General features: G+C 35.2%; 1 protein-coding gene across 6 annotated transcripts in view; it reads left to right on the plus strand.

Annotated features, from left to right (window-relative positions):
* Positions 1–25533, plus strand: part of ATP2B1 (ATPase plasma membrane Ca2+ transporting 1) — a 121880-nt gene extending 96347 nt beyond the window's left edge. For 2 of the 6 annotated variants that reach the window (XM_030819873.1, XM_030819872.1), the window contains exons 13-22: positions 1863–2042; positions 2741–2828; positions 3208–3314; positions 8902–9093; positions 9323–9536; positions 9987–10198; positions 11820–11927; positions 13977–14159; positions 14534–14685; positions 22289–25527. In XM_030819873.1, the coding sequence (XP_030675733.1) occupies positions 1863–2042; positions 2741–2828; positions 3208–3314; positions 8902–9093; positions 9323–9536; positions 9987–10198; positions 11820–11927; positions 13977–14159; positions 14534–14685; positions 22289–22301 (1449 nt within the window). In that variant the 3' untranslated portion in view covers positions 22302–25527. Of the gene's footprint in view, positions 1–1862; positions 2043–2740; positions 2829–3207; positions 3315–8901; positions 9094–9322; positions 9537–9986; positions 10199–11819; positions 11928–13976; positions 14160–14533; positions 14686–22288 lie in introns of all 6 variants that reach the window. The other 4 variants (XM_030819870.1, XM_030819871.1, XM_030819874.1 and 1 more) reach the window with 3 other exon arrangements.
* The last annotated feature ends 1954 nt before the right edge of the window (positions 25534–27487 follow it).

Here is a 27487-nt window from a genome sequence, read left to right on the forward strand (position 1 = left end):
GCTGAGGCAGATGGATCGCCTGAGCTCAGGAGTTCAAGACCAGCCTGGGCAACATGGTGAAACCCCATCTCCACCAAAAATACAAAAAATTAGCTGTGCATGGTGGCATGTACCTGTGATCCCAGCTACTCAGGAGGCTGAGGTGGGAGGATCACATGAGCCTGGGAGGCAGAGGTTGCAGTGAGTCAACATTGTACCCCTGCACTTTATCCTGGGTGATGGAGTGAGACCCATCTTGAAAAAAAAGTACCTTGTCTGGAATGTGCACCCCTTAGAAAATGTACCTTGCTATTATCCCAAAGATATTTAATTCAGCAGTTCAGTAAATACTTAGCTCCAGTTACATGCCTGGTGCTTATTTGTTAAATGAACAAAAGGTGTACTAGGTATTGGTGATGCAAAGATAAGGTAAAGGTCCTATCTTCAAGAAGCTCATTGAAGATTCAGGTAAACAACAACTATAGTATGACTTAATGACCTGTAACAGAGGTATGTATAAGATGAAGGTGCAGGTTTGTCTAGGTACACCAAGAAAGCTCCAGATAACTTAGATTTACACTGGATTTAGGATAGACTTCACAAACAGCTAGGCTGCAGTCCAAAGTTAGCCTTCAGTCAAGTTATCTTTGTTGGGCGGGGGGAGTTAGAAACATTAAGTATGAAGAGATTACGCACAAATCTGTGTTTCTTTCTTTTGCAGTTACAGGTTCTGTTAACATTGGGCTCTCATTCCATCATGGCAGAAATAGGCTAGAGCTAAATAGCTCTTTCATTAGGCATTTGTCTCGGGAGTTTGTCATTTTCAGCATATTTTCTTCATGTATGTTACCTCCATGATCCTGTAGGCATTTTAATATGCAACCCCTGCTCCAGTAGGATCCATGTGGATTTTCTGGTTATAGAAAAGCAGGAAAAGATTTTCTAGGTGAAAGGAACTGTAGTAGCACAGGCACAAACAGTGATTCTGTTATACTGAGAACTTTGTGGTTTGTGTATAACAGCTGAGGAATCAGCATATATTTTAAGAAAGGGTATTTCTGTTTAAAAAATAAAATAAAAAACTCTACCAAGTATATCATATGTTTTAAAGGAGGAACAAACTTAAAGGCAGGGTACCAATTAAAAAGCCATTGCAGTAGGTTGGGCAACAAGCAACAGAGACATGATGCAGGGCAAGTTTGAGGTAGAATCCACAGGATTTACTGGCTTCTAAGGATGTAGGATAAGAGAGCTGAAAGAAGAGGTACAGGTGACTCTTAGGTTTCTGCTAGATAGGTAAAGGAAACATGGTTTCACTTTTAGACACCTGCATCGATATCCACTTTTCAGGTGGAACTATGAATCCTTTTATGGTGAGGTAGGGGCAGGATGTGGATTCTAAAGTCATTAGAATATGATGGAATTAGATGGAAATTGAAGGTATGGGAGTAGGTAAGGTAACACCTTAAAAGATATGGATTGTGAGCCACCCTTAACCCTAAACGAAGAATACCAACATTTTACTCTGGTGTAATCTGGGTAGTAAAACCAGAAAGGTAGAAAGCCAACCAGAAAAGATTGCCTAATGGTTGCCAGGGGAAAGGGTGCTTTAAAAAGCCTTCTGTAAATAAATACTGCAAACAAATTAGTAGATGACAGCTGAAAATGAAGCCTGAGCTAAGTCTGGCAGTGGAATTGGAAAGAGATTATTGAAAATAGTGCAAGAAATGTTGAGTATTGGAAATGAAATCAATCATTATTAAGTCATTGTATCATTGTCATCATTTGGGAGACTATAAAGTAATGCAGTTATGTGCAGTGAAATATTTTTCCCTCTAAAAATACCAAATTAACTTTGTAATTTTTTTTTTAATGTAAACCAGGTGCCAGATGCAATTAAAAAGTGTCAGAGGGCTGGAATTACTGTGCGGATGGTCACTGGTGATAATATTAATACTGCTCGGGCCATTGCTACCAAATGTGGTATTTTACATCCTGGGGAAGATTTTCTGTGCCTAGAAGGTAAAGATTTTAACAGAAGAATACGAAATGAAAAAGGAGAGGTAAAGATTCATTATATTTTGTTTTTGGTTGACAGATGTTTAATATATTAGGAATTTAATTCAACAAACACATATTGAATATGCACTATGTTAGGCACCATGCATGAAATAAATGCAGTCTATATCTTAGGAAGCAAAATACTAGTGTCCTAAGGGATAAAAGAGAGAAGTAATAAATTGGTACTAAAGAGAGTAAGCATTTCTTGCTATGAATGCTATATGAAAGTAGCGGCAGTGAATCTAGGCCAATTTCAGAAGTACAATATGTATAAGGGAGTAATGGGAGATGGGTTGGAAAGGCTGGTATGGAGCATATTTTAGGGAACCCCAAACTCTCTGAACTTCTTAATGCTAAATTAAGGAAGTTCTATTTTCATAGGCAGTGGGGGGATTTTTAAAATTTGGTCTTATAATGATATATAAAAAACAGTGGCTTTTAAACTTGAGTATGCATCAGAGTCACCTAGCAAGATTATTAAAACACAGATTGCTGGGCCTGCCCCACAGTATTCACTAAGATAGATCTGGGTCCATGCCCAAGATCTAACAAGTTCCCAGGAGTTTCTAACAAGTTCCCAGGAGTTTCTGATAGTATTGTTCTGTGGACCACACTTTGAGAGCTACTGATAAATATGCCAGATAGCTCATTAGGATTTAAGAAACTATGGGCATATTTTAACTTTGATAAACACTTACAGATTGAGCAAGAGAGGATAGACAAGATTTGGCCAAAGCTTCGAGTACTTGCAAGATCATCTCCTACTGATAAGCATACACTGGTTAAAGGTAAGTAGATTTTTCAGTTATTTCACAATTTCTTAATACAGAAATGTGCTCTGCTTCCCAAAATAGTAATGGATACTGAATATTAGATTGAGTCATGGATATCATCTGTTTTAACAAAGTCTAAATACATTTCCTTTGATACCTTAGGTAAATTGTGTTCTTAAGTGATTATCTTAAATGTTTAAAACAGGATATTGCTCTGAATATACCCATAGTTTCTGAAGTAGGTTCTCACCCAACATCTAAGCAATTTCCATTTTTATGTTTGTTTATTTATTTTTAACCTTGAGTCTATAAAACCGACTAGTCAGGATATTCTTCAGAATCATCTTATTAAAGAGTAATGTTTTTACAACACAAATATTTGCTTGTATTTAAGGTATAATTGACAGCACTGTCTCAGACCAACGCCAGGTTGTAGCTGTAACTGGTGATGGTACAAATGATGGCCCAGCACTAAAGAAAGCAGATGTTGGATTTGCAATGGTAAGAATTTATTCATTCAAATATCCAAACGTAATTTACTGACTGGTTTGTTTGTTTGTTGACTGAATTACTATGGATTTTAAACACTGCCCCTCAAGATTAGTTTGAGGGATAATTAATAAGCCTAAATTGGTTTAGAAGTCTAATTAGTTTATGCATTAGCTTTATTTGATGTCATGAAATCTGACTAGATTGTTTCTTTTGAACAATTTAATAATATTGTATGTTGGCTTTGTATTATGTTAATTTTTTAATGTCTGTCAACTTACCTGAACCTTTTAATAACCCTTTTACACAGGACACAGGCTTAGAACAGTTGTGTGTATTTAAATTAAAAATATAATTGAAACTCTTCCATTCATCTACTCAGTTAATCTTCAGTTATTTAAACAGTAATTGAATACCATCTTTTATATATAATGTTTTTTGATTGAAAAATGTCTACCTACTTGTTTTCCCCAAAGTCCTCAATTTAAGTATTTTATTTTCTTTGAGTTTCATTTTTGTTTTTGGAAATAACTGGTTCATAATCACAATTCTCAAATCCAGAACTATCAGGAAACTGAAATTTTTAACCTAAATTTTGCAGTGGACTCATTTGATTGCAAAATTTGTTCTGAACTGATGTGAGGCTGTTATTTGTCCTACTTAGTGTGAATATTCATAGCCATTGTGGAGATTTTAATGTGATTTTTATGGGGTGCTAAGCTCTTTTGGGAAAATTGAGATATAAGGTTATGTGTCTCATTATCTTTCCAAACTATGAGAGACTGAATTCTGAATCACAATCTGGCCCTAAGGTTTTCAGATGAGAGATTGTTTTTGTGTACAAATGTTTATTTGCATAATTTGTCCCCCTGATATTTTGCTGCTAAAATGGAAATTTAGAAGATCTACCATGGTGGCAGCCTTTCAACAGGAGTGAGAGAGATGAGGAAAGGAAATTATGGGTAAATTTCCCTCAATCAAAAGCAGTGAATCCAAAGATCCCCCGCCCTACCCCATCCCAAATTTAAATGGTTGGCAGCTGCATTGGTAGGAGCTTCTGAAGACATGTGAAGCATAGCTGAAGAGGTCTATGGAATAATTAAGTGCTCTTCCTTTTGCTCTAGGCAAACAGGCTCATTCCCTTTAGGAACATAGGATCACTCACTGCTGCTCTTGAGCATTTAGCAGGATTCTTAGTGCTATTTACATTCTGACAGCTGACCAGAAAGGCAGTTATGTAAAATGAATTTTAAAATAAAAAAAGCTTTCTTCCCAAAACTTGAATGTAAGACAGATACAGTGGGCTTTAAATAAATACAGGTAAATATAATCAAACAAATACACAATACAGTGGCTGATTGGTTAGTGTTTTTTAAGCTCCTGACGGTTTTAGGCCCAGTTGTACCACTTTTTTTTTTTTTTTTTTTTTTTTTTTTTTTTTTTTTTTTTTTTTTTTTTTTTATGATAACATCGAAAGTCTAAATTTAGTTCAAAAACAGGCTGGCCATGATGGCTCACGCCTGTAATCCCAGCACTTTGGGAGGCTGAGGCGGGTGGATCACATAAGGTGAGGTGTTCAAGAACAGCCTGGCCAACATGGCAAAACCCCATCTCTACTTAAAAAAAAAAAAAAAAAAATACAAAAATTATCTGGGTGTGGTGGTCACACCTGTAATCCCAGCTACTTGGAAGGCTGAGGCATGAGAATCACTTGAACCCAGGAGGCGCAGGCTGCAGTGAGTCAAGATGGCACCACTGCACTCCAGCCTAGGTGACAGAGCAAGACTGTCTCAAATAATAAATTTAGTTTAAAAACATAGAGAAACTGTAAGTGCTTGGTAGCTTGGACTTGAAACTACTCTTGTTTAAGCTTGAATTTACTTTGGTTTTGCATTTGTACAGTTAAAACTTAAAGACAAACATATTGTCTTAGAGTTTTTTTTTTTAGTTACAAGAAATCACTGTTCATAATTTCTTTCTAAATGTATCTCCTATTTTTCAGGCAGATACAGCATTTTACAGCATACTTCCTTGATTTGTTGATCTATAGATAAAGTGTGTGTTCTGCTTGTACATTTGGCCCTTTGTATCCATGGATTCTGCATCCGCAGAATCAACCAACTGTGGATCGAAAATATTCAGGACAAAAATATGGATGGTTGCATCTGTAGTGAACATGTGCAGACTTTTTCTTGTCATGATTCCCTAAATAACATACTATAATAATTATCTACATAGCAAGTTTTGGTCAAAGGAGAGAATCCTTGTCACATGTTATTATTCTTGCCAAAAATTAGTTAACCATGTATAGACATACTGCTAACATCAAAGACTGAATGTCGTGGTGTAATCCAATAATCAAATATATCTATGGTAGTAAAACCTAAGGTAATTAAAATACTTTTATTTTAAATTTTATTTGGATTAATGCGGGACTCCAAATATTAAGAGACTGTGTTCAGTATTCCAGTCCAGAAACATTAGAAGTGAAGAGTTGCTGTCTCCTAAAAATTCACAGCACATGGAAATAATCACAGGACAGTGACAGGTGTCTCAGGCAGAAGTCTTTGACTCTGCCTGTAGAGACTGGGAAAGGTTTTCTGGAAGAGGTGCCAGTTTAGCTGAGGGAAGGAGATGAACCAAGAGGCCTTCATTCATCAGCAAATTATGTACAAGTTGTTCAATCTAACTAGAAGAGGTTGCGGTGCTATAATGAGATACGAAGCTAGAAGAATTCACAGGGGGCCACATTAAAAAGGCCTTGAATGCCAAGATAAGGAATTTTGTTTCTCTTTTCCTATAGATGAACATTTGCCAAGCCTACTTCTGATGAAGTAAGTTTAGAGAGACACTATGCGATATCATATGACTCCTAGAAGCTCATTTTTTAAAAGCAGTTTAACCTTTTGTGATTGAAAGTTTTCTAGACTTGTTTCATCATAGAACTAATTTTTATTTGAATACCAATTAACACCTTAGAGTTATTTTTAGAAATTTAAGGATTTTGAGCAAGGGAATGGTGAGATTTGCATTTAAAATCCCATGGAGTTTAAGTATGTTAAATATATGGGACATTGGCCAGACATGGTGGCTCACACCTGTAATCCCAGCACTTTGGGAGGCCGAGGCGGGTGGATCTCTTGAGGTCAGGAGTTCGAGATCAGCCTTGCCAACATGGTAAAACCCTGTCTCTACTAAAAATACAAAACAGTGGGTGTGGTGATGTGTGCCTGTAATCTCAGCTACTCCAGAGGCTGAGGCAGGAAAATGGTGTGAACCCAGAAGGCAGAGCTTGCAGTGAGCCAAGATCGCACTACTGCACTCCAGCCTGGGCAACAGAGCGAGACTCTGTCTCAAAAAAAAAAAAAAAAAAGAAAAAAAGTGGGACATTAAAAGTAAAATATTCACATTGGGAGCTGCAGACTAAGATTCTAAAATAAGATTATTTCTTCATTGAGTATTTTGAGAAAGATTTCATCTGAACTTCGTGTTTATCAAAACAATGTATGCGCAGCATTTAAAAGGTCAAGTAGTTCTATAAGACCTAATACCAGGTCCCCTGCCACATACCAAATTTTTGGCTCCCAAAGGAAGCTGTTTTAGCTGCTGCTTTTCCTTAGTTATGTACCTTTATATCTCTAAATCACATGATTCTGGTGCTTTTTGATTTTTTTAATATAAGGCTTTAACCACTGACTTTCATTAATGAAGATGAGGACTTAGTGCTTTCATAAGCATATAGACCACATTCAACCTATATACCTTCATGCTCACTACCTATCCCATCTGCCAGCAGTTATATCATAATTTAGATTCAATCAATATTCAGTCCTTACTGTGACTGTAAATGCTGTTTCAACCTGAATCTATGTGGTCTACTGTAATTACTTTTCCTTCCTTACACAACTTTTTATGTTCCCTATAATTTGTTGTCTTTTACTTGCTTGCTTTTAATTTTTATTTGGTTTGTTTGAATTTTTTTGGCTTAGTTTTTTTATGTACTTAACTAATTCATCCCCGAATTCTCTGTTCCATACATCAGAGACCTTTAGCACTCTTACCAGTTTTAGTTTCTAACAGATACGTCTCTCAGGATCTTTCAGTGTGCTTTAATCTGCACTCGCTGTTTGCTAGCCTTGCTGCACAGCTCTCTTCTTGGTCTCCATACCTGAGGATTTTCTTTATCTCTCCTTTGTGTTGGATCTTGTACTTCATGAATTCGGTGGCATCATCTTTGGTTTACTCCCTTATCTGGTGGAGTCATCTCTTCCAGCTGCTTCCTGAGAAAGGGTTTGTCTTAGTCCATTTTGTATTGTGATAACAGAATATCTAAGACTTAATAATTCATGAACAATAAAAGTTTATTTGACTTGAGGTTCTGGAAGTGAGTAAATCCAAGAGCCAGGGTGCCAGCATCTGGTGGGGGCCTTCATGCTGTGTCATGGGAGAAGGGCAAGAGAACACCGCAAGTGAGCACAAAAGCAAGAGGGGGTCAAACTCACCTTTATAACGATGTCACTCTTGATAATGAAACCACTCCCAAAATAATGACGTTAATCCATACATGAGGGCAGAGCCTTCATCATGATATCACCTCTGAGTTTCCACGTCTGCACTTGGTTGATTGGAGATTATGTTTCCAACACATGAATTTGGGGAATGCTTTCAGCTGATGGCAAGGTTCATGAGGTTAAGCTTTTTGATAATTTTTTAGTGAATCCTACTCCCTTCTAATTACTGCCTTATCTCTCTGCAAAGATAAACCAGTATCCTGAAGATTATTCCTTTTGCCTGTTTTTGAACTTTGTACAGAAGAATCATACATTATGTGTTGAGTTCATCTTCTTTATTCAGCATTATGTTTGTGAGGTCATTTATGTTAATATAGTTGTAGTTCACTCATTTTATTAATCCACAATTTATTAATTACCCCATTCTCCTGTTGATGACATTGTTATTAGTTTGAAGCTTCTAAATGTGTCTTCAGTAGACTTTCAAGAGATCTTCCTTTTTTTATTCCTACCTTCACCCCTACTTCCAGTGCCACGTAAATCTGCCAAGTCCGGAGCTGACAGGAGGGTTCTGTTGTCGGGGGGAAAGGGGGCTACTTCTACTTTCTCTACCCTTGGATTAGGATTCAGCTTTCTTGTGTCTGCTGAGTTACTTACCATTCGGCTATCTGCTTTCTAGCCTCTAAGGTTTTATGGGTTTTTTTTTGTTTTTTTTTTTTGGTAGAATCTCCTTTTCCTCTAACTTTGTCTTCATAGAGTTTGTTTGCTTTTTATTAAAAGAGGTTTTTTTTTTTGGCTTTTTGTCTGGCTTTTGGAAGGAACTTAGGTAATGTCTTCATTCATTCCTCCATTTTTAACCCAACTTGAACCTTATTTTTAATACATCATTCTTTGTTTGATTTCTGCTAAACCAGAATGTCTTTCCTAGTAATATCTTAGAATAACTCTGTTACCTTCTTTTAGTGTAAATTTAAGTAATATTTATTAGGTATAATGGTAAACTTTTTGTTTATTAAATGTGTATTTTTTGACTATTCAAAAGTTATACTTAAAACATTTAGTCTAATTCACAAAATTTTTTTTAATAGGGTATTGCTGGAACTGATGTAGCTAAAGAAGCATCTGATATTATTCTCACAGATGACAACTTTACAAGCATTGTTAAAGCAGTTATGTGGGGACGAAACGTCTATGACAGCATCTCAAAATTCCTTCAGTTCCAACTTACTGTTAATGTAGTAGCAGTGATTGTTGCTTTTACGGGCGCCTGCATTACTCAAGTAGGTGATGACTTGTCTATCAAAACTTGTTTACTTTAAATTTAAAAAGTATATTAAATGCCTTTTAAAAAATACTTAATATTTAAGCTGAAGCTTAATATTTTAGGTTAGTTGATATAAAAATATAATCCTGTTCTGTTTCTCAAGTTTTTAAACCCTAAAGGCTTCCTGAGAATTGCTGAGCCCCTGAGTAGTTGTGAATGTCTATTAGGAAACATATCTTTTCTAGGACTCACCGCTTAAGGCTGTGCAGATGCTGTGGGTAAACCTCATAATGGATACACTCGCTTCCCTGGCTCTGGCAACGGAACCACCCACTGAATCTCTCTTGCTTCGGAAACCTTATGGTAGAAATAAGCCTCTCATCTCACGTACAATGATGAAGAATATTTTGGGTCATGCATTCTATCAACTTGTAGTAGTCTTTACACTCTTATTTGCTGGTAAGAATTCAGTGTCTAATAAAGCTTCAGTTAATTGTTTCTCTTCCAAGCTAATCATCCAAGATGTTATAATGTTATAAATTTTCAAGAGCCTAAATTCTATTCCTGACTTCCCATTTATCTTTAATTTTTTCTTAATCAGTGAGTGCTTAGTAAACTTGGGGAGACAGTAAGCTAGATAGTAGGGGAGAATAAAGAGTCCTGATGTCTTATCCTGGCTCTCCACTAATTTAGATATGTGATCCTGAGATTATCACCATAGTTTTGGGAGCTTCTGTTTCCTTGTCTATAAACAAGAGAGTTGTACTAGATAATCCGAGGTTTCTTCCAGTTCCTTCCATGCTGCCATTTCAGATCAAATAAAAGGTCTAGCTAAGTTTTAATTTGTATACCTACTTGAAATCTTATTTGGTATGATAATTACAAAATAGTCATTTCTCATTCTTTCAGGAGAAAAGTTTTTTGACATTGATAGTGGAAGAAATGCTCCTTTGCATGCTCCTCCTTCAGAACATTATACTATTGTTTTTAATACCTTTGTGCTGATGCAACTTTTCAACGAAATAAATGCCCGGAAAATTCATGGTGAAAGAAATGTATTTGAAGGAATCTTTAACAATGCCATCTTCTGCACAATTGTTTTAGGCACTTTTGTGGTACAGGTGGGTAATTGGAAAAGATAGTTTCAAATTTGCCTGTTAAATGGGAGACATTAGGTAAACAGCTTGTTCTAGCAATCACTTGTGTGGAACATGTGTGGAACTACTGCCTTGGTGACATATATAGTATCATGGTGATTTAAGGTATATGTTAAAGAATATGGGAACTGAATCTCCTGTTCTCAGAAGTAAATGCCACAACCAGCTAGACAAACAGTTTTATTTCTTCCAACTATAAAGTGAAAGATATTATTTCTTAGGAAACAAAGTCAGCCAATCACATTAATTGTTTCCCAGCATTTTAGTATTCTTTTTACATCCCACATTATACCAAAAAAAAGATCAGGTTTAAATTTTAAAAAAAATTAAGACCACTTGTACAAATACATATTGAACTGTTTTCATGCTCATTGTTTTCTTGATTTATAAAAGAAAATTACTTCAGTTTTATATCTCTACTAAAATCCAGACCTGATTGTCAAATCAGTTGTAATCTAATTGGGCTACTAACAAAGCAGTTGGAAATCTATCTGTACAAGTGCACAAATTAACTTAAAAAATAGTGGAACCAAGAAGTAAAAATCACTTGAATTTGAATAAAGTAGAGCTAAAAAGAAAGGAATTGTAACTTTAAGGTTTTAAAATGTTAACTACCAAAATTATTTTTGATTTTAATATTTGGGAACTACTTAACTGCCATATCAAAGAGAGGCCTGTCAGACTCACAGGAGGGTGAATATTGTTAATTGATTCTTTTTAAAAAAATTATTTATTATTTAATTAAGATGGGGTCTTGCTATGTTGCCTAGGCTGGTCTTGAACTCCTGGGCTCAAGCAATCCTCTCACCTCAGCCTCCAAAAGTGCTAGAATTACAGGTATGAGTCACCACACCCAACCCCAGTTAATTCTTAATATTTCCGTGCACACTATTTTAGGCCTTTTAGAATAACAAGCAAAACATAAGCACTGTATTATGAATTTTTTTATATTCATCATCAGACCTCACTCTTTTCATAAAGGAGAGCAAATCTGAGATCACCTCACCTGAGTTAGCCCATATTTCATAGAACTTTCCAAGTTGCCTTTCTTCTCTTACAGTCTGTTTGTATTTATTTTAGTATGTCTAAATGTTAACTAGAAATAAACAGCTATGTGGAATTTTTTTAATATTGCGTATTTTTCCAGTAGCGTACAGTCTTTTCTACAAAAGAGTACTATATTTTGAGAAAGGCATAAATTATTTGAAGAATTGTACTAAATACAGGGGAATGTAGTTGCTTGGGGTTATATTGGAAACAGTATAAGTTATTCTTCTTGGTCATAAGAATTTTACTTTTTAGTAAGCGTAATTTAAACATGAAATACGCATGCATTAAAAACATTGGGCAGAGATTTTACTTTATTTCAGTTGTCTTTTTTTTTTTTAAGAGGGAAAGTGGACTGGAGGGGAAAGAGGAAAGATCTATTTCAGTTGTCTTATTTTCAGTTGTGACTAATGTAATACAATTCATCAGAATAGTGGTTGTTCACCTTGTTTTAGAGGACATAAATTTGATATTTTTTTAAGTATATGAATTTTAAAATTTAAGATTTAAGTAAGTTTACTCTTGATTATTCCTCCAGATAATAATTGTGCAGTTTGGTGGAAAACCTTTCAGTTGTTCAGAACTTTCAATAGAACAGTGGCTATGGTCAATATTCCTAGGAATGGGAACATTACTCTGGGGCCAGGTAAAAATTTCATCAGTTTTTGTTTAAACCTAAAGTGATTTTTTTTTTTAATTTCTAGTGTATATTTTCTTTAACAGTTTCATTACTTGATTCTAAATCGTTAACGTGGTGAGTAAAGAGAGGGGATTCAAAGATAAGTTTTTTTAATGTCGTATTAGTTCCAGTATGTCACTTGTTCATTATGATTATGCCTGTACTATAAAATACTATCCTAACTTTTTATGTAGTTTTTTTAACTTGTTTTTTAGAAGAAATTTTGTAGCGGTTGTTAAAAATGATGTATTTATAACTGCTTAGGATGCTAATATCTGTATCTTTTACTCTGTAACCTATTTTTACATTTTCAGAAAAAAATTTTTTACAAAAATGTAAAAAATACATGGCCGGGTGCGGTGGCTCACGCCTGTAATCCCAGCACTTTGGGAGGCCAAGGCGGGCGGATCACCTGAGGTAAGGAGTTCGAGACCAGCCTGGCCAACATGGTGAAACCCCGTCTCTACTAAAAGTACAAAAATTAGCTGGGCATGGTGGCAGACACCTATAATCCCAGCTACTTGGGAGGCTGAGGCAGGAGAATCGCTTGAACTCAGGAGGCGGAGGTTGCAGTGATCCAAAATCGTGCCATTGCACTCCAGCCTGGGAGAGAAGAGCGAGACTTCATCTCAAAAAAAAAAAAAAAAAAAAAAAAAAATACATTGTCATTTTGTTCTGTAATTTAATCCAGCATGCAGCATAGGAAAAACTGACCTTAGAGAATGTTTTTATAAAAGTAATGTTACCTGGAAAAAGGGGTCACAAAATGATGTTTTAAATTTGAATTCAATAGCTTTAACAGTGTATATATAAAATAAAGTGCCTGAAATAAGAGATACACCTCATATTTACTATAGGCAGCTTACTTGCAAATGCATGTCGTTTTTTAAATGTGACATGATTTATGCATTCTTCATTTTAAGCCCATTACTATAAAACTAAGTTATAGAAAATCTATACTAACATTTTCATAGATGAAGGTTAATATATATTATGGCATATAATTTGCATGAGCTAATTTATTGTCATTCTGCAAATCAGTGAAACCAGACTTTCAGGTTTTCCTTAAATTTAGCCCAATCTTTACATCTTTCTATCTCTTCTTTTTCTTAACTATGTTTCTAGATTCTGAGGTTTCTTTTCTTATCTGTTTTGAGTACCTCATTAATAGAGATCATCTTTTAAGTAAGACCCATACTAAGTGTCCCATGGTAGAACAAGCACTGTCTTTGGTGGTCAGGAGACCTAGCTTCCTAGTCACTCCATGAACAAGTCACTTTTTGTGCCTTGAAGCCTATTTCACCTTGGTGAAATGAGGTGGGTGTACTAGAAGTTCTTCAAGCAGAATTCTGTAGCTGACTACATGCTTGTTTCTCCCTGATAAACCCAACTGCTGCCTTAGAGAATGGATGTTAACACATAAGCTAATATATGTGTATTGGTGTTTCTTGTATCCTTTGTGTTTTCTAGGGCATCTGTTTTTGTTTGGCGTCATCAGTCAGTACTAATCTAATTTTAAACTGTTGCATTTAAAAAAAAATACTTAATCAACAAAACTATTTTCAGTGTAACCTTAATGATTTTTTAAAAAATTTTATACATTTTTTCTCATTGAACTCTGACAGCATTAATGAAATGTAAGCGTGTTTTGCATCTAGTAAGACCACCGGCCATTTTCATTGTATTCGAAATAAATAGGACTTTTTAAGTAAATACATAATATCAGAGCATGGTTTTACAATGTACTATCTTGAATGTCCTGATGAAAATATGAAAAATGTAATCAGGTTAATTTCCATTTAGGAAAACTTTTTATCCTTCAAACTGAAATCTTTTGTTTAGCTAAGAGAAGAATGTATTTTGCTCTGGGAGAGAGACTAATCAACAGGATCCCATTACTTCATTGGTAAAGATAGTCGGATACTGTCACCACTTTTAATACCTTTAGTATTACAGTTGATCAGCTTACCTTTACTTGATATGATTTATTTCTAAGTTCATTCCCCTGTGTTGTAGCTTATTTCAACAATTCCAACTAGCCGTTTAAAATTCCTCAAAGAAGCTGGTCATGGAACACAAAAGGAAGAAATACCTGAGGAGGAACTAGCAGAGGACGTTGAAGAGATTGATCACGCTGAAAGGGAGTTGCGGCGTGGCCAAATCTTGTGGTTTAGAGGTCTGAACAGAATCCAAACACAGGTATGGGCCTGGTAGAGAGGTAGGAGAGATGATGGGAGCCAGGGCTTTTTTGACCTGGGGAGGAGGTTCGAGTGTGCTCCTTAAACTTCCTCTCTAGCCTTCCCAACCCACAAATTGTATTCTCTTGAAAAGTAATACTGATGCCTGGAATGAGTGAGACTTTTAACTGATTATGAAAGAATGTGTCTATATGCCCCTAAGCTCCTTTTTTCCTAGCTCCCCCACCCCCCACTTCATCTCAAAATGCTATTCTTGCCTATATGCTGTGTAAAAAGTGCCTTTTTCTTTTTATATGTTGATAGATGGAATGGTCCTTTCTCTTGTTCTCTCTCTCTCTTGCTGAGCAAGCTGTCACAATCTCTGATTCCTTGCAGATGGATGTAGTGAATGCTTTCCAGAGTGGAAGTTCCATTCAGGGGGCTCTAAGGCGGCAACCCTCCATCGCCAGCCAGCATCATGATGTAACAAATATTTCTACCCCTACACATGTAGTGTTTTCCTCTTCTACTGCTTCTACTACTGTGGGGTGTGAGTGTGTGTTCCTAAGTGCATGAAATTAACATTTCCTACTTCACACACCTAACGTTTCTCATTTTCTCCTTAATGTTTGAATTCATTGTTCAGGCTTTTTCATAAAGCTTTCTTTTCGTAAAGTGGATTGAGACCTCAAAGTGTTGTCGTTGTTGTTTTATTTCTTAGAGGGCTAGATAACAGGTGGAACAATTGCAACCAAAGATTAGATGCAATCTGTGAGCTTGTCTCTGCTAACTCTGATAGTTAATATGGGGAATAAAACTGTGGCTTAGAACTTGTGAAACTACTATAAATTTTTGAGTATATGCCTTTAAACATGTTTATATTGCATGTTTCCTAAAAGCATGTGATTTGAAACTCATCTAACAGAACCAGGAAATTACATTTTCAAAGCTAAGAATAAACTTAGCATTTTGACTTTTGTCTGATTTGGAAAGTAAGTTAGTAGCCTGAAGACAAGTGTTCAGTATGTATAGCCAGTTGCTTGCCTTCTTAACCTGAACTTTGCCTTGCTTTGAATTTTTTTTGTTGTTGTTTGTTTTTTTTGCTTGTGGGGTGGTTTCAGGGGAAATCACTGTGTAAATTTAAAAAGTTTCTGTGGTATTTATGGTTTGGGGTGGTTTTTTTTCCATTTGTATAGTCAATTTAGTTAAAAATTGCATCATAGATAAGAAATGTTCTGTTAAGTTTCAGTAGAAGTAGGAAAAGTATACTATTGATTAATTGTTGAACCAATAAATGTTGTAATTTTCAATAATTGACTAAAATAACATTTTCTTTCAGGTTTTTAGTAAATAGCAAACTTTCTAAAAGCCTTACAAGCTATAAATCTTACTGAGAATTCATGGTGCATTTTCAATATATTGGAGGCATTAAAGATGTAAACCCAACCTCACCCCAAAAATTTACGGAGATACCTAAGGTTAGCCTTGAAGTAGACAGAGGCCTATCTTTTCCATTTGGTCTCCAGCCAGCAAAGGACTAGAGGAACCTTGAGAAGCTGCAGAGAGGATGAATTAAGGTAGAAAACAGTGCAGACTTTCCACTTAATGCCTGTTTGTTCCCTATTTACTTAAGTATATTTTCATTTGATATTTTTAAAAATAGTGAAACAGGCACAGTAAGAACTATCCCTGTTTTACAGGTGTGAAAACTGCCTTAGAGTTTAAATAACTTGTCTACGGCTAATAAGCAGAGGCTACATGATGTAAAGCAAAGTGTTCCAAGTGACTCTCTAACATTAAGATATTAAATTTACATACAGGGACAGCTAGAACTCTTCCTTTTAAAAACTACCTACCTGAATAAAATGGTAACCATAAATTGCCTGGCCTTATGCCTGATAAAAATGCCTCTCCCTCCCTGTATCTATGGATTTCAAACTATGCCTCTCTCTCTAGAGCTCCTTACCACCTAGCCCTAGATGGTAAATGTTCCACAAGCCTTTATGGAAGGCCTACCATATGTCAGAACTATGCTGGAACCTCCAGAACCTGCAGCCTAGTAAAGGACAAAAACAAATCATTGGAAATTTCTACATGGCAGTAAAACACAAACTGTCTTAACAGGGTCCTTAGGCTAAACCCTGGAAAGTCAAGAAAAATTGCCTGAAGGAGGTGACTGCCAAGATGACCCTTGACAGAATTCACCAAATGAGGCCTCAGTGATTATAATCCGGTACTAAAAGAGGAATAAACTAAGGGATTAATAATAGTCTGGTACTGAAAGAGTAATAAACTAAGGGAAGCTGAAATGGGAAGTAAGCATCTGTTTATACCCCACAAGAAGGAGCCAAACTAAGACTTTATCCTGATAGACCCCCTTCCCTCAAAATTTTAAATTTGAAAAATTCAAACTGACAGACAAGTTGAAAAATTAATACATGAAAATCTTTCACCTGGATTTACCACTTAATATTTTATGACACTACTTTATCTGTATATTAATATAACTTTTTTTCTGAGCCGTTTGAAAATGGCAGATACCACAGTGTTTTATCCCTAAATACTTCAGCATGTACCTAAGAATTCCCATATATAATCATACTTTATTGTCCAAGAAATTTAACATTGATACCATATTATCTAACAGACAGTTAGTATTCAGATTTCTCTAGTTGTCCCCAAAATTTCCTTTATAGCTTTTTTAATCCAAGAAATAATTATTGATAGTATGTGTGTTATGAGTCTAGTCTCCAACCTATATTCATTCCCTGCCTTTATTTTTTATGACATTGACTTATGAAAAATCCAGGTGAATTGTCTTATGAAGAGTTCTGCATTCCAGATTTGTCTGATTGATTCCTACTGATTAGATTAGCTTCATATTAAACTTTTTCGACAAGTTTATCTCATGGGTAATGTGTATCCCATTCGTTTTTATTTACCAATATTTTAAGTAATTGTTTTTTTCATTTGGGAGGGATATCAGACGGCTTTAGGTATACTATACTTATTATATTTCTCAGTCTGATTGTGTTCCAAGCTTTATATTAAATATCAAAGCAATCGTAAACTGTTCTAAGACAGGCAGGCAGACACATATATGCACACACCTCTGCACATCCACCCCAGGCTCTTTTTTTCTGATGCACAGTTACATATGAAACCTCTGAGTTTCTGAGCCCATGTGGCTAGGGGAGCTGATACTTCAGGGAAGTAAAGGTGCACTTAAGAGAGTGGCAAAGGAAGGTTTGTAGTTGTTGCTTTATCAAGGTTTGAGATGTTTACTTCTTTATGCTATGTCCTATGTTCTTGGAGTTATCCAAGGACTAAATCATATCTCGTTAATACAGTTGTCATTATACACCAAGAGTTGCAGTAATTATGTTGCTGTTACCATAAACATCTTTCAACCTTGCTGGTGGAGCATTGTCTTAGGTGGTACAGAACATCAGCCAAAATATAGAATTATGTTAATATATTTAATGAAAGATTTCATTTCATCACTGTGTTTCTGCCCTAATATGGAATAGTTTTAGAACTACCTATGGGTGTCAAATTTCTTTAACCCTTATTGGGTGACCTTGCTTAGCTAAAATAGAAGAAATAATCCATTTTGACTTTGTCAAATGCTAGACTCAAACATCTCTGAAGAGACCTTTTTCCCTTCATTTATTAGTCAGATCTTCACTCTTAACAGGTCTCTAGAGAAAACATTCTGTAGTTTTTTTCTGTTTATAAAGTATATCATTCTAACACCCGTTTTTGCCATTAGTAGATTTTTTTTCCTGAATAAATAAATACACATTTCTGGAAATGAGAAATTGAGAGAAAATTTGGTTTTCTAGGTGAAGGATCAGCAAACCACAGCTTATGGGCCAAATCTAGCCTGTTGCCTATTTTTGGAAATAAGTTGTTATTGGAATGGAGCATTGCCCATTCATTTAAGTATTACCTGTGGCAGATTTTTCACTATAAGGGCAGAGTTGTATAATTATGACAGACTGTATGACTCACAAAACCTAAAATATTTTACTGTCTGGCACTTCACAGAAAAAGTTTACCAACCCCTGTTCCAGATAGATAAGAACATTACATCAGTGGGTCTCCTTTTGAGAAAATTTAATATGCAAGTACCCAACTTTGGAAAACAATCGTAGAATTTTGTTTCTAGTTGCAAAGTATCTTTTACTGTACCATTGCAATTCTTTAAGTTAGTGCACATAGAAAAGTAGTAATGAAAACAAATTTCAGAAGTGGGCAATTTGTTGTAGAAGGTAAGATTTATTGGCTTGTGATTAGTATTTTAGAGCTCTCTCTTCTGTACAACGTTTTGGGCAGTAAACAATGTTATTTTCTGCTATCAAAAGTTAGGATGGTATTTAGAAAAATTGGTTTTGTAGGTACATGATCTTGTTTGGATTTGTTACATTTCATATATTATTTACCTTGATAATAATTTTCAGTTTCTTAAAATTCATGATTATGATAATCACTTCAGTTTTTTTGTTTACCATATATGCTTCATGCGGTATTTTTGTTTTTTTCTCTGTTGAATAATTTACTTTTACAGAATATTTTTGACATAGGAATTGAATTTTTCAGTAGGACTGAATTTTTCTTAATTCTGATAATTTCGAGGGGTATAAGTATGCTCCACAGAGTAGGTTTAAATAGATAAATAATAGGAATTGAATTTTAAAACTGGATAAAATAAATAGGCTTGGATTTTCAAAAGCCTGTAATTAAGTTTTCTTATATTTCTACTTAAATCGAATTATTATTAATATTGTTTCCTTCCTACCTAAAGTATTGTGCACAAAATTATTATTTTCCTCACAGTTACTGTACTGTGAGAATTTTACATACAGAAAGTAATAAAGATCAGAGCAGGTGTAAGCCAGCTCAGTGTCATGCCTTAGATCAAAAGTGCTTTCTTATGTTCTTTATAAGTAGAAAGTAAAACAAATCTGATTCGATGATTCCTGGTTAATCTGAGCTTTATTGTATGTATCTCGAGAACTGTTCTTTGAAAATTGAATTGCTTTCGAGCATTGCTGAGCTGACCTATTAAGGTGCTGAAACTAACCAGTCGTGGCTTAAATAGATGTGTCAGACAAAGGAAGCATTAACCCTAATCTTATGGAATGTTTTATTCAAGTGAAGTTAGTGATAAAGTAAATGTTCGTATGTTTTTGTCTTCTCTTGACTTCCAAGGAACCTGGAATTGGGAGCCCAGAAACCTAGGTTTTAAGACTCTTTAGCACTAATTAAGAGTTCCTTAACAAGTCAGCCACCCATCCTCTCTGTTGCTCAGTTTTATTATTTATGAAGTGGTTAGAAAGAAAAAATCTCTAATATTGTGCAACAAATTATTATTTTTTTTTTTTTTGAGACGGAGTCTTGCTCTGTCGCCCAGGCTGGAGTGCAGTGGCGCAATCTCCGCTCACTGCAAGCCCCGTCTCCGAGGTTCACGCCATTCTCCTGCCTCAGCCTCCCGAGTAGCTGGGACTACAGGTGCCCGCCACCACGCCGGGCTAATTTTTTGTGTGTTTTTAGTAGAGACGGGGTTTCACCGTGTTAGCCAGGGCAATCTCGATCTCCTGACCTCGTGATCCGCCCGCCTCGGCCTCCCCAAAGTGCTGGGATTACAGGCTTGAGCCACTGTGCCCGGCCAACAAATTCTTTCAGATAGGAAAAATCTTCGCAGAATTGAAGTTTTGCTAAGAAGGGATTTAATCTGACTTTGCCTGCTACCGGTGTATGTGTGTAATTGTGTGCACATATACTTGTTGCCCTCACCTTTACACTCTGCCCCTCTTAGAGCTTCACTAACTCTCAAATCTCTAACTTCTGAGTTCTAGATATTTTCCAAATTTAACATGTTTAAAAAAGTAGATTTATTTCCCCCTGATTCTTCACTGCTCACTTTTATACCCAGACTGATTACAAAGAAAAACAGAGGGAAAACACACACATACACAGAAAGCTTAACTGTTGTTCTATCTTCAGTAGCAGCAGCACCAGCAACCTTATCAAATAAGCAACATCTTCAGGATTGTCTTGAACAGTTCTCATCACCCATCAAGTTTGCTGGCTGATCCTCTAATTTGTATTCTCCTCTGTGCCTACGGGCTGTTGATACCAACAAATTTTTTTTAGGAAGTTATCTTTTTGCATTTTAAGCTTTACAGTTTGTTATTAGGACATTCAGGATACTTGCTGAATGTTCACATGTATAAAATGTGAATTTTAAGACTTCACAATAAAACACTGAATGAATTACTATAACGTTATATTTAGCAAACATTGTTTACATTCCATATGTAGAACACTACATCTTAGTAAAGGGGAAGGGGGGGAACAAGAGCAATAAAAGAAGTTGAAAAATATTTACTGCTATTCATCAGTCAAATTAAGGAACTAAAGTACAAGCAATCAAATAGAATAGAATTATAAAAGATGGTAAAGTTGCAAGACATCATAGAATAGATGCTTGCTGCTCCAAGTGTGGATCATGGACCAGCAGCTTTAGCATCACCTTGGAGGTTGTTAGAAATGCAGGACTTCAGGCCCCTGCTGAATCAGAATCTGCATTTTAACAAGATCCCCAACTAATTTATATGCACATTAAAGTTCGAGAAGCCCTGGCCTCAATACTTGTGACCTAACACTGTTTTAAGTTTGTAGTGTGCTAACGAATTTAATCTCCCACAACAACCCCGTAAGGCAAGTACCATTGCTGTTTCCCATTTTATAGTTGAAGAAACCTGTTTGACCGAGGTTCCTCAGGAGTAAGTGGCAGAGCTGGAATTTACACCGACATTTTGCTTTTGTATTTCTCAACTGACAATGCTGTACTCTCTATATAAAGGGCTAAGTGAATATGGACTAAAGCAGCTTACAAATAGGGCTTGGTAAATAAGGAAAGACAACTTGAAGGTGAGATGTGGGTGCATGGCCCTAAACTCTACATTACATTTTTTAAATGCATTCACATGTTCATTTGAAGAAATGTATTAATTTATTGATTATTGCTGTCTTATGAGATGAATTTGGTGACCACATCTTTTTTCTAGAATGTCAAAAGTGTTATTTACTTCTCTTAACAATGAGTAGATGATGTCTTTATTACTAAACAGGATTTATTAGAATCAAAGCCAAAGCAAACACTGTATTTGAATTGATACATAGTAAATGCTCAACTAGTTGGATTTTGTCTTTTTTTCTAAATCTGAATGACGCTTGAGTTAATAGCACTTAATGTCAGTGTGTGCACTGATGTTTTTAAGTTTGATTGGCCATTAATCTTTTTCATTTATACAGCAGACTGACAAGGAAGGTGAATTGTTGAGCTATCTGTTTAGGGGTGAAAATACTAGAAAACTTTTAACACTTTGTCTTCTTGGGAAATTTTTCACAGAAGAATCCCAGAGGATTTGTTTTTGTTTTTGATGTATTCTTTCCAGATAACTGTAGTAATTGATTTAAGTTTTAATCTGTTACAGAGAAAAACACTAACACTTTATAGACAAATGATAGACAAATGGCATATACTCAAATATTTATAGCTGTTTAATGGCATTTTATAGACATTTATTTGGGTTTTGTTCTTATTTTTGTTTTTAATTAAGGGAGTAGTGGGATAGATGTGAGTTCATTGTGGCATTCAGCTTATATTTGCTTGGCTTTTTCATGGTCGGTGACACCCTAATTCCTAGCATGATAAATAGTAACCCTTTGTGCTTGATTTTGTTTAACTTATTTGAGTTGTTTTCAAAATACATTCTTTTTAATTTAAAAAATCAGCTAAGCTTGTGTATGGTTAAGTTTTTGTTTTGTTTTGTGTTTGATTTGTTCTTTTAGGGAAAAAATCCTATAAAATGGCTATTAAATCTTTAGCCAATGACAATGAGATTTTCTTAATATTACTTTGAATTCTTTACCTCTTAATTCTTAGAGTATGTGGTTTTGTTGTTCTGTAGTGTCTTACTAAAATATTCATTTTTTTACAGTGTATTGCAAGTTCCACTGCATTACATGCAAATATGATTCACTCATACCTAGCTGTTTGTGGATTCAGACTCATAAATGAACCATTTTTAAGTTGTTAATAGCGTACTGACATATTTCTCTGTTTTCTGATATTTACAGATTCGAGTGGTGAATGCATTTCGTAGTTCTTTATATGAAGGGTTAGAAAAACCGGAATCAAGAAGTTCGATTCACAACTTTATGACACATCCTGAGTTTAGGATAGAAGATTCAGAGCCTCATATCCCCCTTATTGATGACACTGATGCTGAAGATGATGCTCCTACAAAACGTAACTCCAGTCCTCCACCCTCTCCCAACAAAAATAACAATGCTGTTGACAGTGGAATTCACCTTACAATAGAAATGAACAAGTCTGCTACCTCTTCATCCCCAGGAAGCCCACTACATAGTTTGGAAACATCACTCTGATTGTAAGCTGAATGTTAACACACTAGCTGCATTGTAAAGAAACAAATTGAAACTGGGTCTTTTCACATATTGTGATGGACAAGCTAGTATTCTTGTCTTTGGACTTCAACAGAAGACACACTTGTACGAATGTAGATTTATTTTTTTAAAAAAAAAAAAGCAAAGCTTTCTGCCAGACTGAGGGTGCTTTTTGGGGGGTGGGAGAAATGAACTGACAGATAAACAGTAACTCAGCTTAAGTGACCCCGTGGATCATCAGTAGTACCCAAGCATGGTCCTGAACAGTGTATTAGCAGAGCTTTAGTTTATCTCAGTCCTGGATGAGAGAGAGGGAGGAGTAAAACTGGGCAAGACAAAGAGCCCTGGATCGTTGAATTGATAGTTTAATTTCTGCTGTTGGCTGTTAATAATTTGGATTATTTATGTTTATAAATGATACAGATCTGTTTACAAGGTTTGTAGATACTTTTTTTGTTCCTGTTCATAGATGGGAAGCTTCCTTATAACTGATGCAGAGAAAAATTAGTCCTTCAAATACTGCTGTATTTTCAGGAAAAAAAAAAGGGGTGTTTCTATTGAAACTGTACTAAATTTTTGCCTACAATTTACCTTGTTAAATATTATAGATAAATTGCTAATACTAATAGCCAAATAGATAACACTAATGCTTTGTTTAAAAAAAAAAAAAAAAAACAAAACAAAACAAAAAAACATGAGCAGTGGTGTTCTAATGAAGTTATGACATCTGTCCTAATTAGTTTCTTAAATACATTTACTACTTAATGGTTTTGAAGCAACTGTTTAATTTTTAAAATTTTTGAAAACTTGCTAATAACCTTTTGTTCAGAATTTAGTAGATTGTTTAATGCAGGACATCAACTACATAATGAAAGATGCTTGAAATGCTTTTGTTATTTCAGGCAAATCAAATTAAATCAGACTATCAAACTACAAGAGAACCTTAGTCCTTTTTGTTTTTGTCTAAACATGTTAGTTCAGTGATGTCTTGGTGAACTGTGAGTGAACTGTATTGATTTTTCTAATCTTTAGAGACCTTCACACAGCATGAGGGCTGTTGGCATTTTGAAAAAGGTTAATAAGTAGAAGCATACATGTTTTCCTTTTGTTTTTGAAACTTGTTTGTAAACATAAATAAATATGCCCTTTTATTAAATAAATTCATGGCAATGTTTTTTTAAAAGACATTTCAGCTTCTTTACTCAATTTTGCATATACAGTGCATCAGTCTGTTCTCTTTGACCACAATTGGAATACATTTCAAGATGGTAACAGCCCCATGAAGTACCGCTTTAATTCCTTGCTGGTAATCTAATAGAATCAGATTAAGGAAATTAACACAATTTTGCCATTTGACATGCTCTTCATTGAATTTAGTTTGTCTAAAATAGTCTCACAGGTAAAAAAAACATAATAACAATGACCACCATTGTCTTTGATACATTTATTTTAATTCTTAAGTGGCCAAATAACAGATTAGGTAAAATGAGATTACATGAAATGGTTCTAAAATGATATATTTAGATGCAATAATTAACCATATGCTAGAATGCCCACTTCTAAGCCAATTGGATTCTTTAGCTCTCTTTTTCTTTCCTTTGTCTACCTTCTTCCCTTTTTTGCCTCTGTCCTTACCCTTTAGAAACTGGCATGTGTTAGGGCCCAGATTTCACCAGATACACAATCCTCAGGCTGACATAAAGTTTATGAGGACTGCTACTATAACTGAGAGTGCTGACCAAGCAAAGAAACATTTAGTTGATGGTGCTTGATATTTTTGGTGGGTGGGGGAAATCTTTTTCTCACCATCAAATCTTTGCAGTAATCCTCTGCAGGTCTTAGAAACACATTGGCTCTGTCAGCATTTGTTAATTGTACATTTATTCATCAGGTATTTATAGTGAATCATACTGTAAAAAAGAGGTAGCATGATATGCTGGAAAGCATATTAGACTAGGAGTCAAGACCTGGTTTCTAGTCTTGGTTTTGCCATTAATGTGCTGCATGATCTTGGGAAAATCATTTACCCTAAATAAGGGTGGTGGACTATCTTGAAGAACCCTTTCAACTCTAAAAATTGACCCTATCAACTGGAGAGCCTATAAGGCATAGGGAATAGAGAAAAGGGAATGTTTTCAGTTTTCTTTTTTATTTTGGTTATGCTTAAATATGAATGTAATTACCAAAAGATTTAGAAGTGCATGTGCTTTGGAGGATTTGTATTGAGCTTTTACAGTATTCATTTTTCAACTCAAGGCAATGGCTTTCTACACCAACTCTAATCCATAAACGGGTCTTATGACATCCATGAAGTAGTAGCAAGACATGCTTAGTGTGTATTTCTCTCTTTGAGACACTGTAATTTCTACCAGAAATTTCCAGAGCATTATGTAAGTAGAAAAAAATGCAAGCAAGCTGTTAAAGATCTTGGATCCCATTATATAGTATGTATAGCTGAAATCTGTAATTCAATCACTTTTTCTCTTTTATCCTCTAACCAAAAAATTGTTTAATTTTGCATCCCAAATGTTTTTAATCTTTGTATATTTTTTAAAAATCCTTTTCTCCTCATCATTGCCTTTTTTGTGGTTGTAAATAGACTTACTTGCACTTTGAAGATGAGTTACTCCTTGTCATCTTACAAATATGTGATATGGTAATTTTCATAACATGTCAGTTTTGAACCAAGAATTGGTGATTTGTTTATAAGAAAAAAACTGGCTTCATTTCTGTGAAATTGCTCTTTGAAAATTTCTTTTTACACGTGTAAGCCAACTGAGATACCGTGATGGTGTTGATTTCTTTCAATGATGCTTACCATCTATTTTAGCCACTGAGCCTTTTATTATTTGTCTATTTGTAAAGTTTATTTGTCTTAACTCATTTAATAAATATACTGTTTATCTGTTTCTGAATGGGGACTGAACTTTTTGGATATTGATATTGATTTGAAAATATTTTGGAATTTTTTCTACTTGAAATTTTAGAAATCTAATTGAAAATTCTATAATGTACTTGAAATGTTATGGTTGTGTTACAGTGAATCACTCTTCTAATAATATGCATGATCTTGCCTCTAAAATGAGAGTGGGTACATTGTCCCTACTCTCCTACCCACTGTCCTCAACCCTTATAGCACAATAGATCATTTCTGCAGTCTGTGGGAATGTAATCTGCTGGTTTTAGTACAGATTAGTTTTTCACATTAGCTGTAAGAGCTTATTTTTATTTCATTATCCATACTTGTCAATACCAGTTATCTGAACTCTATGGTAAAAATTAATAAAATTACCCTTAGTTGTTTTTTATAATAAGTTATTAATATAAACTAGCAACTTTGTTGAAATACTGAGTAAACTCTAAATGATGAATACCATATTTTTCAGTTAGTATAAATCATTAGTAAATTATTGAGTATACTTAAGTACCATATTTGTGACATGAAAGATTTTCCATTTTGTCAAATTGGGTTTTATATATATATTATGTATTAGAATTGAATTTTGAATTAAGTTCTCTTTGTAAAAATTAGCTGAGAAAGAAAGGGGAGTTTAAGCCTTTGCATGTTGACATTGTTCCTTCCCCATGCCTTTAGGATCGTGTCTTATTGCAGCTGCCTTCTTTCTTTAACCTGTGCTACTCTAAGACTCTTATGCTCAAACCCCCATCAACTTTTATCTTTTTTAATTAGTCTATTAACACTCATTTGTAGGCCAAAATAAAAGATACTCTTAATAGCATAATTATACTACCTCACTAAAAATCTGAAAAATAATCTTTCTTTTAGAATAAGTGTTTTTATACCATAAAGACTGTTTCATGTGGTCAGGAAGTTGATAGTTGTGTTTCTGTACTTTTCTCATCAGTATGTGTCACAAAGGAAATTACCAGACCAGGCATTGTGGCTCATGCCTGTAATCCCAGCACTTGGGGAGGCCAAGGCTGGACAATCATTTGAGACCATCCTGAGCAACAAAGCTAGATCCCCATCTCAACAAAAATAAAAATAAAAAATTATCTAGTGGTGGTACCTGCGGGTAGTCGTAGATACCAGAGTGGCTGAGGTGAGAGGATCTCTTGAACCCGAGTTCAAGGCTGCAGTGAGCTGTGATCACACTACTGCACTCTAGCCTGGGAAAGAGTGAGACCCTGTCTCAAAGAAAAAAAGGAAATTGCCTTTATGCAAATAGTTTCTTTTTCAACGGATTGATAGCTTTACCCCTTAAACTCACCATTGAGTTTGCTTTTATGCTTTACGTCTAAGAACTGTTTAACATTTTTCCTACTAAAGTATTTCAATAGACATATTAAATCTGTATTCTGTTAGTTCAAGGTATCGTTGTTGAACAGTATAATAATTGTTCCAAAGTAGGGAATCAAAGTTAAGAAAATGTGCATACGTGCTTATACAGAATCAGTCTCTGGCACAACTTCCTTAACCACCACTACATCCTAGGAAAACAAGTTCCCAAATCAGTAACACATAGTCTGGATTTGGGTTCAGTGCAGGGAATCCCTAGGATTAAGGATTCATTTTTTCCAAATACGTTTTCAGGTCATTAGTTATAAGCACTGATACTTTCGTTAGCTATTATTAAAAGGGACATGTCACAACATAAATTAGTATTTACAGAGTACTGGGTATATACTAAGCACTTTACATGGATTATGTAAGCAACCTGGTAAACATTCTGCCATTTTACAGCAGGGAAATAGGCCTAAAGAGTTCAGGGTAACTTGCTCTAGGTCACATGGCTAGGTAGTAGAGCTGGGATTCACACTTGAGGCAGACCATTTCAAGAGGCCAAACTAGTAGCCACTGGTCTTTACTGCAGGACTAGCATCTTGTTAACCTGAATCAGGGCCCAA

This window comes from Nomascus leucogenys, chromosome 10, assembly GCF_006542625.1.
Source record: "Nomascus leucogenys isolate Asia chromosome 10, Asia_NLE_v1, whole genome shotgun sequence".
NCBI lineage: Eukaryota > Metazoa > Chordata > Mammalia > Primates > Hylobatidae > Nomascus > Nomascus leucogenys.